Genomic DNA, 15,138 nt, shown 5'->3' on the forward strand with positions numbered 1-15,138 from the left:
TGATGGGGTGCCTGGGTGGCTCAGTTGGTTCGGCATCTGACTCTTGATTTCAACTCAGGTCATGATCTCAGGGTCACAGGATTGAGCCCCATGTCAGGCTCTGTGCTGGGCATGGAGCCTACTTGAGATTCTCTCTCTCTGCCCCTCCCCAGCTCATGAACACACAAACTCTCTCTCACTGTCTCTAAAAGAAAAAGGAAAGGGACACCTGGGTGGCTTAGTTTGTTGGGCATCCAACTTCAGCTCAGTTGAAGATGATCTCACATCACAGTTTGTGGGTTGGAGCCCTGCATTGGACTATGGGCTGACAGCTCAGAGCCTGGAGCCTGCTTTGGATTCTGTGTCTCCCTCCCTTTCTGCCCCTCCCCTGCCCATGCTCTTTCTCTTTCAAGTAACTAAACATTTTTAAAAAAATTTTTAAAGAAAAAGGAAGGAAAAAGAGTAGTAATCTATGATCATGGGATTATGGGTATTTATTTTTGTTTTGCATATGTTCTCGTTTAAAAAACAGTTAACTTGTATTTATTCTGTAATATAAAGTGATGAGTTACTTTACAGGATTGCAAATCATGAATGTGAAGCATTTTGAGGGGAAAGAGGAAGAGAAATAGAAACACAGTGTCATTTGAGCCAAGCTACGCGGGCCAAGGGGTGGCAGCCGTTGACCTGGGGAGGCAGCATTGGGTGAGGATTCACACTGCTCTGTGTGCAACTCTGGACACTGCAGACTCTCCTAGCACCACAGCACCATCTCAAGCCTGTGTCCTTGGAGCAGCCTCTGGAGAGGGAGGCAGAACCCTCATTCCACAGACAGGAGGGCGTGAAGAGTCTCTGAGTGCAGGTAGGCTGTGAGCTCCTGGAGGCTGCGCACAGACCCCCCACCGTGCCTATCTCAGCAGGTGTAGTGCTCCCTAGGGACACAGTCTGCATACCTGCCCAACAGGTGTGAGTGAAGACATTCGGTATTTAAGGGGTCCCTGGGCTGCACCCATCTGTGGGGAGGGTGCTTCGCTCCAAGAAGCTCAGAATTGGAGTCGGAGGTGAGCCATCCTCAGACATGACCCAGAAAACTGGCCACTGGCCCAAGACTTCAGGCTTGTCAAATATGAACAGGCCAGCAGAGGCCTCTGAGAACCCAGATGGAACAGGGAGTCTGCCGGAGAAACTGACCCCCAAGTAGTGAAGGGTAAATGCACAATGAGAAGGTGTCTCCAATGCTAGAAAAACCCAGTCCAAACAGAACATGGACGTGGCAGCAAGAGAAGGCTTTCACTTAAACATGGAGCCTCTCCCAATACGGATGTCTCTTTAAAAACATTGGAAATTGTCATTTCTGCTGTGGGGGAAAAATGCCTCTTTGTGTGCCAAGAAAAAAGGATGTGGTCAGAAAGGAAGGGGTGGAAGAGGAGGTGGGCGGCTTCTCAGAGTCTGACATAAACAGTGCAGAATGAGGAAAAACCTAATTTTAAAACTTACTCTGTAATCATGGTGCAAACCATCTGAGAATCGGGACCCATGCCAGGGCCAGGGCTAGGACTGGTGTCTGAACGGGCTGAGAGGCTGCCTAGAGGCAGTGGGCATCTGGACACACCAGGTGACATAGGGCATTGGCTCTGAACTCCTGCTTCCCCTACCTTTCACCAAAGCCCTCTCCCCAGCCCTGAACCCTGCCCCCACCTGCTCCCTGAAAGGGGCTTCTCTTCGTCCTCTCCTCTCCCTTCACTCACTTGCCATGGGCTGTTACTTCAAGCTCCTCATGTGGAAGGGCTTTGGGGAAACAAAGGTGCTGGGTGCTGCCTTTGCCAATCAGAAGTGATACGGAGCATCAAGGAAGCCCTCTGGGGTGTGGGCACATTGCTCTTCCCAGCATTAGATGGAGAAAAGTGGTAACGCCATAGGTGTGAGCCATGAAGACAGAGAAAGAAGGCAGGTTCCCCTTCCCACCATCAAAGTGCAGTAAAGTTACCAGCAGCCAGTTTCCTGTAAGAACAGGTTCAGCAAAGTGGATAGATCACAGGCTCAGAGCAGTGCCTGTGATATGATCAGGGCTGAAATCCAGCCCTGGAGCTGGAATAGCGTCTCAGAGGTCCCAAATTTAACACTTTGGTTGCTGAATTTCAGAGAGATCCAGGGCCCTGGGGAGGAACCTGGATGGCTATGGAGGAGGCACTTGGGCAGGACAGAGGGTGTCTGTTTAGCAGTTGTTTAAAAGAGGTTAAAATATTTTAACAACTGGCATGGTGATGGCAGTGTCTGTAAGCTAATATCACCCATGACTATTATTATTTTTCAGAACTCTTGGACCACTAATTTGGTACCAGGGAGTCATTGTGAGGAAAGCATGTGATTTTGAATCAGATCCTGGAATTGCAACTCAGTTTCGTCCATCGCTAGCTGTGTGACCTTGAGCAAGTTCCCTATTGTGTAATGGAAAGTAGAATGATACCCACTTCATGAGACTGATGTAAGAAGTGGGTACAAAGCTATTTCTGAGAGTACTTTGTAAATGGTAAGATTGAACAGATGTGAGCAAAAACACACAAATCAAAAGAAAATGCTGTATTAGCGCTGTCCGCGGTTCTGAAGCCATGGGGCTCCAGAGCTCCCACCTCCACCTGTCCCCAACATTTATAGGGTCCAAGGTAAGAACACAAACGAAGATTAACATACCATATTTCTAAATAGTAATTTTAATTCTAAATCAACTAACAGAAAGCTAAGTGTGGAAGTCAGACTAGCAGTGCTAAATCTTATCAATTCTGTCCTCTTACTTTGACAGATACACCTTTATAATAACCTAGAAAAGGAGGTTCAGATTTAGAATTCTCAGACTCTTCCAAGCTCTGTGCTAGGGTGTAGCACCATAAGAAGATAAGAAGAGCTGACCCCCAGCTATGGCTCCACTCTCCTTTCCACCCTGGATCTGTACCATATTGAGAGATATGGACCATCTTGGATATTCACGTGGATACCTAGCACACATATATAAACTCCACACATGCCCCAACAAAAAACCATGCTTTGGCCCACATAGGTGGAGTAGACTACCCTTAAGAAGACAGACCAGGAAAAAGGCCTGCAATGACACTGGAGGCAAGTTTGGGGCCATATGGGCTGGGAATACTGAGATCCCAGATACCCAAAGTGTGGTCTAGAAGAAGGAGCACAGGCTCCAGGTGGACATGTCCTCTTAGCCCCAAAATGTGGAATGGCATAGACATAAGATAGTAGAGTGGGTGTCTTCAAGTGTAGGGCCAGGTAGGAACTCCTCTCACCTCGCTAAGGGACAGTATCGTCTTGGATCTCAAAGCCTTCCTGGGACCTTGAAACACCCTTGAAACCACCCATCAATCAGGGGACATCAGTGTCAGCAGTGCCCTTGAATATCTGTCCACTCTCTGCCCTCCAGAATGCTGCCGCTGGCTCCCCATCTCCTTGGTGACCACGGGGCTTCAGGAGCAAAGTAGGCCTCCTTCAGGGAGGTTGCTCTGCTCCTCGTGGGCACTGAGATAACTGGCTGAGTAGAAACAGGACCTCAACCCAAGGACCACTTATTTGAATGAAATGCTTCACATGAGCTTGTTTAAAGAATATTTGCCTTTTTTTCTAAAAATGGGATGCAGAAAGCATGAAGGTTGCAATAATCGATGTTTTCATTATTAGCTCCATTGGCGAGTCCATTAGCTGTGAGCTTTGGGTCAATGATTGATTGTCTAAAATGAAAACTCTGTTTATCCCTGCAAGGAGAGGGTTGTAAGAGAATGAAGGGAATGAGATAATAACTAATGTGGATACCGTGTGTTATAGTTTGCAAAGTGTCTACTCACATACCATCACTCTGTGTGATCCTCGTTAACAGCTCTGAGATGTAAGGAGCCTGGAGTTATTTTTCGTCTGTAATTTTCCTTCCCATTTTACACATGAGGAGCCTGAGGCTGGCAGGAGTGGCTAGTCTAAGGCCAGCCAGCTGTTACTTTGGGACTGACACCCAAATCACTGAGGGCAAAGTTAGTGCTTTCTCCACTCACCACAGCAAAGACTTGAAAGAGAAAAAAATGAGATTGAGAACTCATTTAAGGTTAAGATTAAGGAGCTTTCCCACAAATATGATGAGAGAGAAAAAGCAAGATTTGGGGTCAGAAAGACCTGACTTCAAAGCCTGGCACTGCCCTCCCCATTGATAGGACTTTGCACAGCTCACTCTGAGCTTCTGTTCCTTGCCTGTGACCAGTGTACAATAATCCCTGCCTCAACTGGTGACTGTCGAGTGTTTGCATATGGAAGAGACAACGGATGTTAGTTTCCTTCTTTCCCAACCCTGTCTCTTCCTGTATCTCTCTTCCTTACTAATATCTAAACTTAAATCTCACTTGTGCCACGTGCCATACTTCACACACATACTTCACACTCATTATCTCATTTAATGCTCACACCAAGTACATCAAATAAGTCCTAATACCATGCCTAGCTTGTAGATGGAAACTGGCATAAAGAGGGCAAATGACTTGCCTACCTGACACAGCCAGTAGGCAGCAGCACTCAGTTCACAAGCTGAGGCAACCTGGCTCCAGAAATCCTGCTTTCAGTTCCTCTGCTCAGACAGCTCTCCACCTTTGTTACCCAACTTCTTGAAGGAATTGCCTGAATTCTCTTTTATTCCCTCGTGCTCGTTCATTCCCTCCATAACCCCTAACAGAATGGCCTCCACCAGCATATCTTCACTGTTGTCTTGATAATTAATAAATGTAATGGTCTTTTTCTTAACCCCAGTCTCTTCAGTTCATGTGGCTTTTGACAACGGTGACTTTGCGAAATTCTCTTGACTTTGGAAGTTAATTGTCCCCCTTTGCTGGCCCTTTTGCTTCTTAGTTTCCACTTTGTCTTCTGGTCATCTAAATGAGCCTCCTAAGGCATCTCTTTCATCTCCAATGATCCCCAAATCACCATCGGGTCGGGTGACCCTCTCCATGCAGACAGTTGCCAAATTTTCCACCTCTAGCCCTGACTTTATCTTAAGCTCTAGACTCAACTTTGCAACCTCTCAAAAGTATCACATCCCAATTGAAACTCAGTCTCCTCCTATCTTTCACTTCAGCCTGTTTCAATACTTACCTATTCAACAAATAATTTTGAATTCCTTTTTAATTTTTTTAATGTTTATGTATTTTTGAGAGACTGTGTTTGAATGGGGGAGGGGTAGAGAGTGAGGGAGACACAGAATCTGAAGCAGGCTCCAGGCTCTGAGTTGTTGCACAGAGCCCGACATGGGACTTGAACCCACAAACTATGAGATCATGACCTGAGCCAAAGTTGGACACTTAACCAACTGAGCCACCTAGGCATCCCAATTTTGAACTCTTTCTGTCAGGCACTGTTCTAGGTACTGGAGATATGGCAGTGAATAAAACATAAGAAATACTTACCCTCTTTGGGGTTACATTTGAGGAGTCGGGTGAGGAGAGAAAGACCATAGCAAAATAAGTTATATAGTATATTAGAGAGTGGAGAAAAATAAGTCAGAGACATAGGATGAAGAACCCTGGGTCAGGAGTTTGCAATTTTAAATATGGTTGGCAGGGAAGGTGGCACTGAGAACACGATACTTGAGCCAGGGATGATGGAGGTAAGGGGGCAAGCCTTGCAGATCCTGAGGGAAGAATGTTTCAAATAAAATGAAGAGTAAGTGCAAAGGCCATGAGGTGGGAGTTTGCTTGACATAGTCAGTGAGCAGCACAGAGACACACAGAGATGGTTTAGGAGCCATGGAATCATTTTGGGCAGAGGAGTGACATAATTTCACATTTGTTTAACAAGATCGCTGTAACTTCCATGTTGCAAATAGACCAGAGGGGCAGAGCAGAAGTATTAGCAAGGAGACTAGTTAGGAGGCTAGTGCAGCAATCCAGGAGAGCCAGCTCTAGCTTGGATCAGGGTAGTGGTGATGAAGTTGATGCATGGACAGGATTTGAATTCTAGATAGATACTGATGACATCAATAGGATTTGCCAATAGTTAGTATGTGGAATGTGAGAGAGTGGTCAAAAGTGACTCCAAAATTGTTGGCAGGTGGGCAGGTGGATATATGGAGCTCAGGAGAGCAATCGAGGCTGGAGATAGAAATTTGGAAGTTGTCAGCATGTAGATGGTACTTACAGCCATGAGACTGGATTCACCAGGATAGAAAAGAGAAGAAGGCCAAAGACTGAGACCTGATAAACGGTTGAGGTAAAGGTAAAATGTTGAGAAATGAAGCAGAACCAGCAAAGAATGGTGACGAAGAAATAGCAAGACACAAGGAGAAACAAGAGCCATGTGTGTGCTCCATGTATTAGCCACCACGTTCTGGGCAAAGACACCAAGACAAACATGACTCCATCTTCACTGCCTAATGAAGAGTCAGAACTTTGCACCCTGAATGCAACTGTGGGTGAGTCTAGGGATGGGTGTAGAATGTCAGCAATAGTGAGACCACACCTTGTTACTTCTGAGAATGATTTTACACACACACACACACACACACACACACACACACACACACACACACACCAGTCAACTGTGCTTGGCTCTTCTGAATGACTGAGTGATTGTTTTACTTTATCCCCTCTTTTTGTCTCTGATAGGCAATCAGTTTTGAAGCCACAGTGTATCTACCTTTGCAGTATCTCTTCTATGTGGCCCTTCCTCTCCATTCTCCTAGCTGCCAGCCTAGATGAAAGCCTCACTAAAGATCACCTAGAATGCTATAAAAGCTCCTAAACATCTTGGTTCTCTCCCTTTGGTTCTCTAATTCTCCTTCCTGGCACATCATCTCTTGCTCAAAAGTCCCATCATCCCTGGGATGAATCCCAGTGCTTAAGCCCATTATCAAAGGCACTTCCCAGACTGACACTGCCCTGACTGACCAGCCTTGTCTCTACTCTTCCCGGGTGGTTTCTGGACATTCCATGTTCATGCTTAATGCCACATGTTTACCCATGATGGAACCTCCCTCCAGGGTGTGCCTTTCTTTGTTCCTCACTGCTCAAACTCCATTTCCTCCACAAATCCCTCCCCCTATAGCCTGCATGGATGTCCATGTCTCCAACTTCCTGTTTCATTCCAACTCTGTGTCATTCATTTTTATATGTAGGTATATGATGGCATGAATGGTCACTAAATACATTTGCATTCATTCATTTTATTTCTGTGTGGCTTGTCTGCCTCCCCTTCAAGGATAAATAACTTTCAGTGTTAAGTGTGGTGCTATTCTAATAATGGAATACATGAATGGTAGATGTTAGTTTTTTTTTAATGTAAGGGGATATATAAAGTATAAAACTGTGATTTAAAAAATTTTTTGATATAAAAAATTTTGATGCTTATATATAAAAGATAAGCATGAAAAATGATTCAAATAAAATATTCTTTCAACAAAAATATATTAAGATCTACTATATGCCAACAATGTGCTAAATACTAATGATTCAAAAATAAGTCACAATCCCAAGTCTCAAGGAAATCATAATCTAATGGATAAAGCAGACACATAGACAAATAATTATAACATGGGACTTGTAAAGAGCTGGATATATCCAGGAGGGCTTGGAAGAGAAGACTTTCTGGAGGAGGTGATGCATGTAATGATTCTCAAAAGATGAGTAGTTAGGTCCAGTGAGACTTTGGCAGGTGAAAGAGGGCTTCAGGCAGTGGGCATGGCATGAGCAAAAAGGAAGAGGTGGAAAAGAGCATGGTGTTTCCCAGCTGGGGAGGCCAGACTATGGAGAACCATATGTTAAGGAATGTGAATCTTATCATGTGGATGATGCCATTGGTGCCCATATAGAGGAACCTTTGAAGGGTGTTAGGTGTAGAAAGGACAGAATAGTGTCTGTATGTTTGAACACCAGTGCAGCTAAAAGATGAATTTGAAAGGGATCAGTGTTGGATGCAGAGAGGCTCAGCTATGGACCATTACCAGTAGACCAGGTGGAAGATGCTAAGGGTGTGGATTAAATGATGGCAGTGAGAATTGGATGGAGGAAAGGAGATAAATTCAAGCATCACTTATGGAGCAAAATTCACAGGATGCAGTGATGCGGTAGTTGAGAGAGTCTAGGAGAGAGCACAGGAAGATGGCCCTTATTTCTGGCCTCAAAGACTGGGTGTGCAGTGGGTTACCCCCAGCAGCAGAGATGGGAGAAGGGGCCAAGTGTATGCTGGAGGTGGTGAGTTCACTTTAGGTCATGTGGAATTTGAAGTGCTTCCAGCATTCATTCAAAGTAGCCCTCTAAAATAGAGAGTGACTTCACGGTACTGTCACTTTTGAAACACATCAGGGACTTCTTTGAAAACCATTATCAAACCAGTTTATCAGCTATATAAACCAATCATGCATCATAACTCTTTTTGGGGAAAAAAATCCGCTACCTTAGAATGCACATTAGTACCTATTTTTCATAAAAGAAATAAAACTAGGATTCTTTTAAAAAATAAACCTACTCCCTACTCCCTAGATTTAAGTCATAATGAATTTTGGCTACTTCCAAAATCAAACCCTCCCTGGGGCTGTGACTCCCTCTCTCTCTGACCCTCCCCTGTTCACGCTGTCTCTCTCCTAGAAATAAATTTAAAAAAAAAAAAAATTAAAAAAAAAAAAAGAAGCTTGTTTTCTCTATTCCACAGAATTCCTCTTCTCCCAAGACAAGCACAAGAGTGCAGCCTTATTATATTATCTCTGTTTGCAGAACATCTGGGACCAAACTAAGCTTTGTAAATTTCTCACTTGACTGACCTCTAGACCCTGGGCTTAAGTCTGCTCACATAGCTCCGGGCAGAAAGATAGGGGCAAAAAATATGAACTGAGAAGACTCTATAGACAAAGTATCTCAATCGACCAGCAAGATAGCCAGTCTTAAAAGGGACAGTGTTATAACAGAACCAAAAACCAAATCCCCCAACTGATCTGCCACAGTTGTCACAGTGGCAGATCAGAGTTTTCACTGATGAGTACAGTTTTCACTGTACTAAGTACAGTTTTCACTGATGAGAAGACTTGTCCTCTAGTCCCACAAAGACTAGAACAGACCCAAACTGGTCACATCACTGTGACCTAAACAGATCAGAGTTGAGGCAACACAGGAAGTAAATGCCTGATGACTTACTAATTATCTCCACACTTTGGCTGGAGGCAAGAAGCTGACTCCAGTGTGGCCATTTCAGAAACCCAATAAGCCCATATTGGGCTTCACCTGACCTCTGACCCATATATGAAAATATCCTTCTCAAACAGCTCTTACTCTCTTTTGTGCAGTAAGAAATGGCAACAGCATTTTCAGGGAGCTACTCCTCGGCTCAGCTACACCCAGAACGTGCAGCAAAATGGGGTCTCTCTTTCTACTTAAGGTCATTTCCCCTTCTTCATTTCTGCCAATCATGATACACTGCAGTTACTCCCAGCAGTTACCAAGGGCATGTAGACAAGAGAAATGGTTCTTGCAGCTGTGGGCTCACTCTCATTCCAGGCAGCCACACTGGGAGTGCTGTGGGGGCCAGCCAGAGGCAGTAGTTACTGTCTCAATGTCCCTGTGTGACAGTAAAAGATGCTGAGACATTTCAGCGTCAACTTGACAATGCAACTCTCTCTTAAGCCATTTGTATAAAGCCCTGTAGGATCTTCTGTCACTTCCTAAAAGGAAGAACTTAGCTGGTGAGTGGAGCATCTCATTTACTTCTTTAATTATTACGGTCTTCTGGGGCTCCTGTGGCTTAGTCGATTGAGTGTCTGACTCTTGGTTTTGGGTCAGATCATGATCCCAGGCTGAGCGTGGAGCCTGCTTAAGATTCTCTTTATAGGGGTGCCTAGGTGGTTGGTTCATTAAGTTGGTTAAGCATCCGACTTAGGCTCAGGTCATAATGTCACAGTTCATGAGTTCGAGCCCCATGTCGGGCTCTGTGCTGACAGCTCAGAGCCTGGAGCCTGCTTCAGATTCTGTGTCTCCCTCTCTGCCCCTTCCCCACTTGCATTCTGTCTTTCTCTCTCCCCATCTCTCTCTCAAATATAAACAAACATTAATTTTTAAAGACTCTCTCTCCCTCTGCCCCGTTCTCTCTCTCTAAAAAAAAAAAGTTCTCCTCAATATTACTAAGAATCATTCCTACTCCCAGAGTGGATATATGGAGAATTCACAGCCAGGCTCTGCTGACTTAATTTCTGCTTCTGTTTGGATTCAATCCAGCTCCCTGTGGCTGCCCTGGGAGCTGCAAGCACACAGACAGCCAGAGTCCCCTCCACTCTGACTTTCTCCAGAACCATGTAAGGGGTACTTCCGGAGGTGGTATGGTATAGTGGTCAAAAGCATAAACTCTGGAGTCAAATAACTCCTAATTCCACCTCTTACATCTGTAGAACCCATGATATGGACTTTAACATCTTTAAACCTTTATTGTCTCGTGTGTAAAATGGAAATAGAAGTTCATTTATCTTGTGGGATATTTTGAGTATTAACTGAAATAACATAGTTAAAGTACTTAGCACAGTGGTTGGAATAGAGCAAGTCCTCAATAAGTATCAGCTATGACAATGATGGTGGTAGTGATGAGAAGGAGGAGGAGGAAGAGGAGGGGAGGAGGAGTAGGGGGAAGAGACATGGACTAAGGTCTGGGGCACCCAAGAGAAGTAGCAAAATGCCCAGAATGGTACGTTTGCTAAACTAAGCAATTAGAAGTGCCCAGGTTGCTCAGTTAGTTGAGCATCTGACTCTTGGGTTGAGCTCAGGTCATGACCCCTCACTCTCTCTCTCTCTCTCTCTCTCCAACATAAACAAACATGAAAATAATCTTTAAGAAAAATAAAATAAAATAAGCAATTAGACTTCCAGTCTGGACCTAAAGTCAGTGGGAGAATAGTGCATTAGAGACTATGTGTGCCAGCCTACAGCATAATGTTCGGTTTGAGGTGGTTTCCAGAAGGTGACCATTATCTCCTGTGTATCAGTTTCTATGTCTGTTTTCCAAGTACTGGATTAGCCAATGATTGGAATTTAAGCAAACTTCTTTGTTGAGTAGAAATTCTACGACTGTGATTTCCTGGGAAATTGGTGTAACCCTTAACTTGGCCTCCTTTTGCCCTCCTTTACACTTGATGCTTCCTTTCAAGTACATCAAACTGTAACCACTTCCTCCCAACAAACAAACCTTACACACACACTCATACTTCCCAAGAAAGTGGTCCTTGCAATGGAGTGACTCTAAATAGCTGATTACAATTCCACCATCCCAAGTAGTTGATACCTCTTTGTGGGGCTCACAGATGCCTCTTTGAGCTTCCTGTTGCCAGTGCAACCAGCTATGATTTTATTTAACTTTTTGGTGTTGTTTTTTTTTTATCTTTGTGTTGTTTCGATTTGTCCCTATCTAATCCCAAAGCAGCACAAGCATAGAACTTTCTGACCTGAATTCCCCTCTGAGCTTCCCATTTTGACCAAGTTGACTGTGTTAGTAAGTGTGGGCACCTCTCCAGCTTTTGAAAAATTCATACAGCCTCTTGTTTTCTTGTGCATCTCTCTGCTTTGCCAGGTCAAGCTGGGAACTACCTGACTTGAGGGAAGGGAGAGTAAAAGCCATCAGTGACTCAGATGGGGTGAGCTACCCTTGGTACGGGAACACCACAGAAACTGTGACCCTGGTTGGTCCCACCAACAAGATCTCCAGGTTCTCCGTCAGCATGAATGACAACTTCTACCCAAGTGTGACGTGGGCAGTGCCAGTGAGTGACAGCAATGTGCCTCTGCTCACAAGGATCAAGAGGGACCAAAGTTTCACTACCTGGCTGGTGGCCATGAACACCACCACGAAGGAGAAGATCATTCTGCAGACCATCAAGTGGAGGATGAGAGTGGACATTGAGGTGGACCCTCTTCAGCTCTTGGGGCAACGGGCCCGGCTAGTGGGCAGGACTCAGCAGGAGCAGCCCCGGATCCTGAGCCGGATGGAGCCCATCCCCCCCAATGCACTAGTGAAACCCAATGCCAACGATGCCCAGGTCCTCATGTGGAGACCCAAGCGAGGGCCACCTCTGGTTGTGATCCCTCCTAAGTAGAAGCAGACTGGACCTGACTGTGTGTGAAGCACATGATGCTGAGACACGCAGTGAGGTTGCCGGGGGGGCAGGAGCCAAACTGAGTTTCTGAGCCAAAGCAGACCTCTCGGTTTGCCAGCCTTTGCAGCCACTTGTGAAGAGTAGGGCTGCTTCTTGGGTGGTAGAACCATAATCCTTAGGAAAATTCCCTTCCTTTTAGGAATAAAGAAATCACTGATTTGACAGACTTGCTGTGATTACCATGCAAGTAGCCATATTTTGGAGCTGACCAGGATGATTCTTTTATCTGAACTATTGACCATTGCTTTCCTGTGAGATGCAGGGGATGGAAACAAAATTAAACAGTGCCTGTGGCAAATGCTGCTTCCCAACCAATTAGAAGTGGGAGTGAAAACATCCACACCAGGTGTTTGTAAGACAGTCAGTCCCACTGTCTGACTGGAGGGTACTGGGGAAGGGGGTGGAATGAAAGGTGGTGAAGAGAATGGGGAGAGGGAGTAATAAGTTGTTATTAAAAATTAATACCTGTGAATTTATTAGCAGAACATCAGATCTTCAACATACTCAGTGGAATGAAAGGTACACTTTAAAAACTAGAGATAGAGTGGTAAGTGCTCCATTCTGAAGGAGAGCCTCGTTGGAGCTGTCCAAGGTTCTGATGTGAACAGACAGATGGTGACTTTCAAAGGTTCCACTTCCTCTCAAAATCTGATTGTTCAGAGTATCTTTAATCACAATATTTGGATAGATAGTTCCTGTATTCTGCAGTAGCTATGATATTTGGGGCCTTTGCCATGTTTTTAGTGAAACCTTAATTGTGATTTTGTTTACAGCTGCCTATTCTGTTCCCCATTTCCAGCCCTAAATTTACAAAAAGATAATTGTTTATAAACCATGGAATCCATGTAGGATTTCAAGAACATTTTAACAAATAAGAATACTATTTTCATTCTTTTTGGTTTTTTTCTTTTTTTAGTTTCTGAATGACGTGAGCATACAGAATACACATATGTTTATACACGCACACATTCGAACATACACGTCAGGATGCAGCTAGCGTAACTAACACTTTTGCCAGCAGTGCCTACATATGTACTTGTAGCCCAGTACGTACACTTTATATCTATATGTGTTTATTTTAGCTCGATTTCACAGAAGCTCAACTTTAACTGCATGAGCATTTGTGAGAAAGTGCTTCATAATGCTTAACTTCAGAGCTCTTTAATGAAAATCTGAGCTGCGCACATTAAGCAAGACTCTGTGGCTGAGAACCAACCATCAAGGCTGAGAGACCATATTTCCTTTAGCTAGGCCAATCTCAAACATTTTAAAGAGTTTCCAGTCTTTACAGTAAAAATTTTTCCAGCTCTCTTAGCTTCTATCACCCAAATCCCCCAAGCAAAATAATTATAAAACTGTCACAATATCATTGTGGATTTTATGGATGAATACTGGCAGCCTAATTTCAGAGGTGAAAGAGTTGAGGTTCACAGTAATAATTGCAGTCCTATGGTTGGCTCCAATGACTTCTACCAGAGTCTAAGGATGGAGAAGGAAAAGCAAGTGGACTTTTTAAAAATTAATTTTATTAAAAATGCATTGAAGTCTAATTTCTTTCAGGTTCTAGTCCCAGGGGATGGTGCTTATTTACAAGAGAGGGTTAATAGATCCACTTGAAACCGTGTAGTGTTAACCTCACACCCCAACCACCAGCTACTGTCTTATAGATCAGTTATTGATGGCAAGCTGAGTTATTTATAACAGCACATTAATGACACATCAGTGACTCACAGAAGACCTGGAGACATTCCATTTAAAAATAATTCAGCTGTTACATCTGTCCTTCCCATGCTTCCTTGTTTTTTTATGGGAGCTCCAAAGAGCATATTTATGGCTGAAATAAAGCTGCTTATTTTACACTCTGATATTTGAAACAACTTCTCCCTTTGATTGAATTAGATGCCACCCTTATGGGATGCTAGGAAACAGATCCTTGAATCTAACCCACGTGGTTCTCTCCTAAGAAAATCTGATATTTAAAAAATGAAAATTGTAACAAACAGCTGGTAAAAATGATCATTTAATTACAAAATCCTCTACAAGGTTTCTGTTTTTAAATACCCCTTGCCCAGCCATTGAAACAAGATCACTTCTACAGTTACGTTTACATATAATGTAACTTTTTCAAGGGCATAGCTGTATAAAGCCAACGGTCATACTTGGCTAGACTTGTTCCTGCTGAAAAGTCATACACTTTTCAGAGTTTGGAAAGAAATGACCCAGCCAGTTTTTTGGAAATTTATGTAATACTAAAATGAGAAAAATAGAGGGGAAAGTGCTTGTAAAAGTTAAAAGCCCTTGGGCAAATATACATTATGATTATTGTTGGTGATACTACTGTGAGCTCTGCAGTTGGGCCTCTCGGTTCTGGAATGAGCCTGGCAGAATGCTCCATTGCCCTGCAGCCGATTATTTTAAAGTTATAGTGGTTTTACAAGGAAACAATCCCTTTCTTTCTCTGATCCTTAGGTCATTACCTTTCAGCTTAGTCAGGATATTGCCAAATGAAAGGCTCTCCAACGAGAGAAAATTCACCTTGAAATCTCTACTGGAGTCACTCCGTTCTCCCACCCAGCTTTTCTTCCCCCGAGAGGCCTTGGGTCTGATACCAGATGCCATCAGTTTAGAGGGGTTCATTCAGTGCCTTGATCAGGTTTTAGTTGGGAGGTCTCAGGACCACACTTGGATTCTGAACATGCACATATGCAATGGTTTCTGGTGACACCAGAGTTTTTAATTCTCATGTGGAAAAGAGCATTTTGTCAGGTCATAGATCTTAAATGTAATCACCTTTGAGATCTTTTCTTCCATGATCTCAAGGAAACTGAGAGTTAAATTATCTCATCTATTCAGGATCACAGACCTAATTAGCAACAGAGCCAAGAGAACAGCCTGGGTCTCCCAAATCTCTAGCACAACATGGTCACACTTACCTGAGACCCACAGTCCTCTCCTTGTTTCCATTCCTGAAACATTCATAGCACGAGAGACCATTAAATTCA

The 15,138-nt window shown here is 43.9% G+C and overlaps 1 protein-coding gene across 1 annotated transcript in view; it reads left to right on the forward strand.

The window, feature by feature from the left end:
* Nucleotides 1-12,294, forward strand: part of FAM78B (family with sequence similarity 78 member B) — a 78,883-nt gene extending 66,589 nt beyond the window's left edge. Inside the window, exon 2 of the mRNA XM_039222934.1 lies at nucleotides 11,554-12,294. Within this exon, the coding sequence (XP_039078865.1) occupies nucleotides 11,554-12,076 (523 nt within the window). The 3' untranslated portion in view covers nucleotides 12,077-12,294. The remainder of the gene's footprint in view (nucleotides 1-11,553) is intronic.
* The last annotated feature ends 2,844 nt before the right edge of the window (nucleotides 12,295-15,138 follow it).

Source organism: Hyaena hyaena, unplaced genomic scaffold, assembly GCF_003009895.1.
Source record: "Hyaena hyaena isolate Hyena2069 unplaced genomic scaffold, ASM300989v1 scaffold_1216, whole genome shotgun sequence".
In the NCBI taxonomy this organism is placed as follows: Eukaryota; Metazoa; Chordata; class Mammalia; order Carnivora; family Hyaenidae; genus Hyaena; species Hyaena hyaena.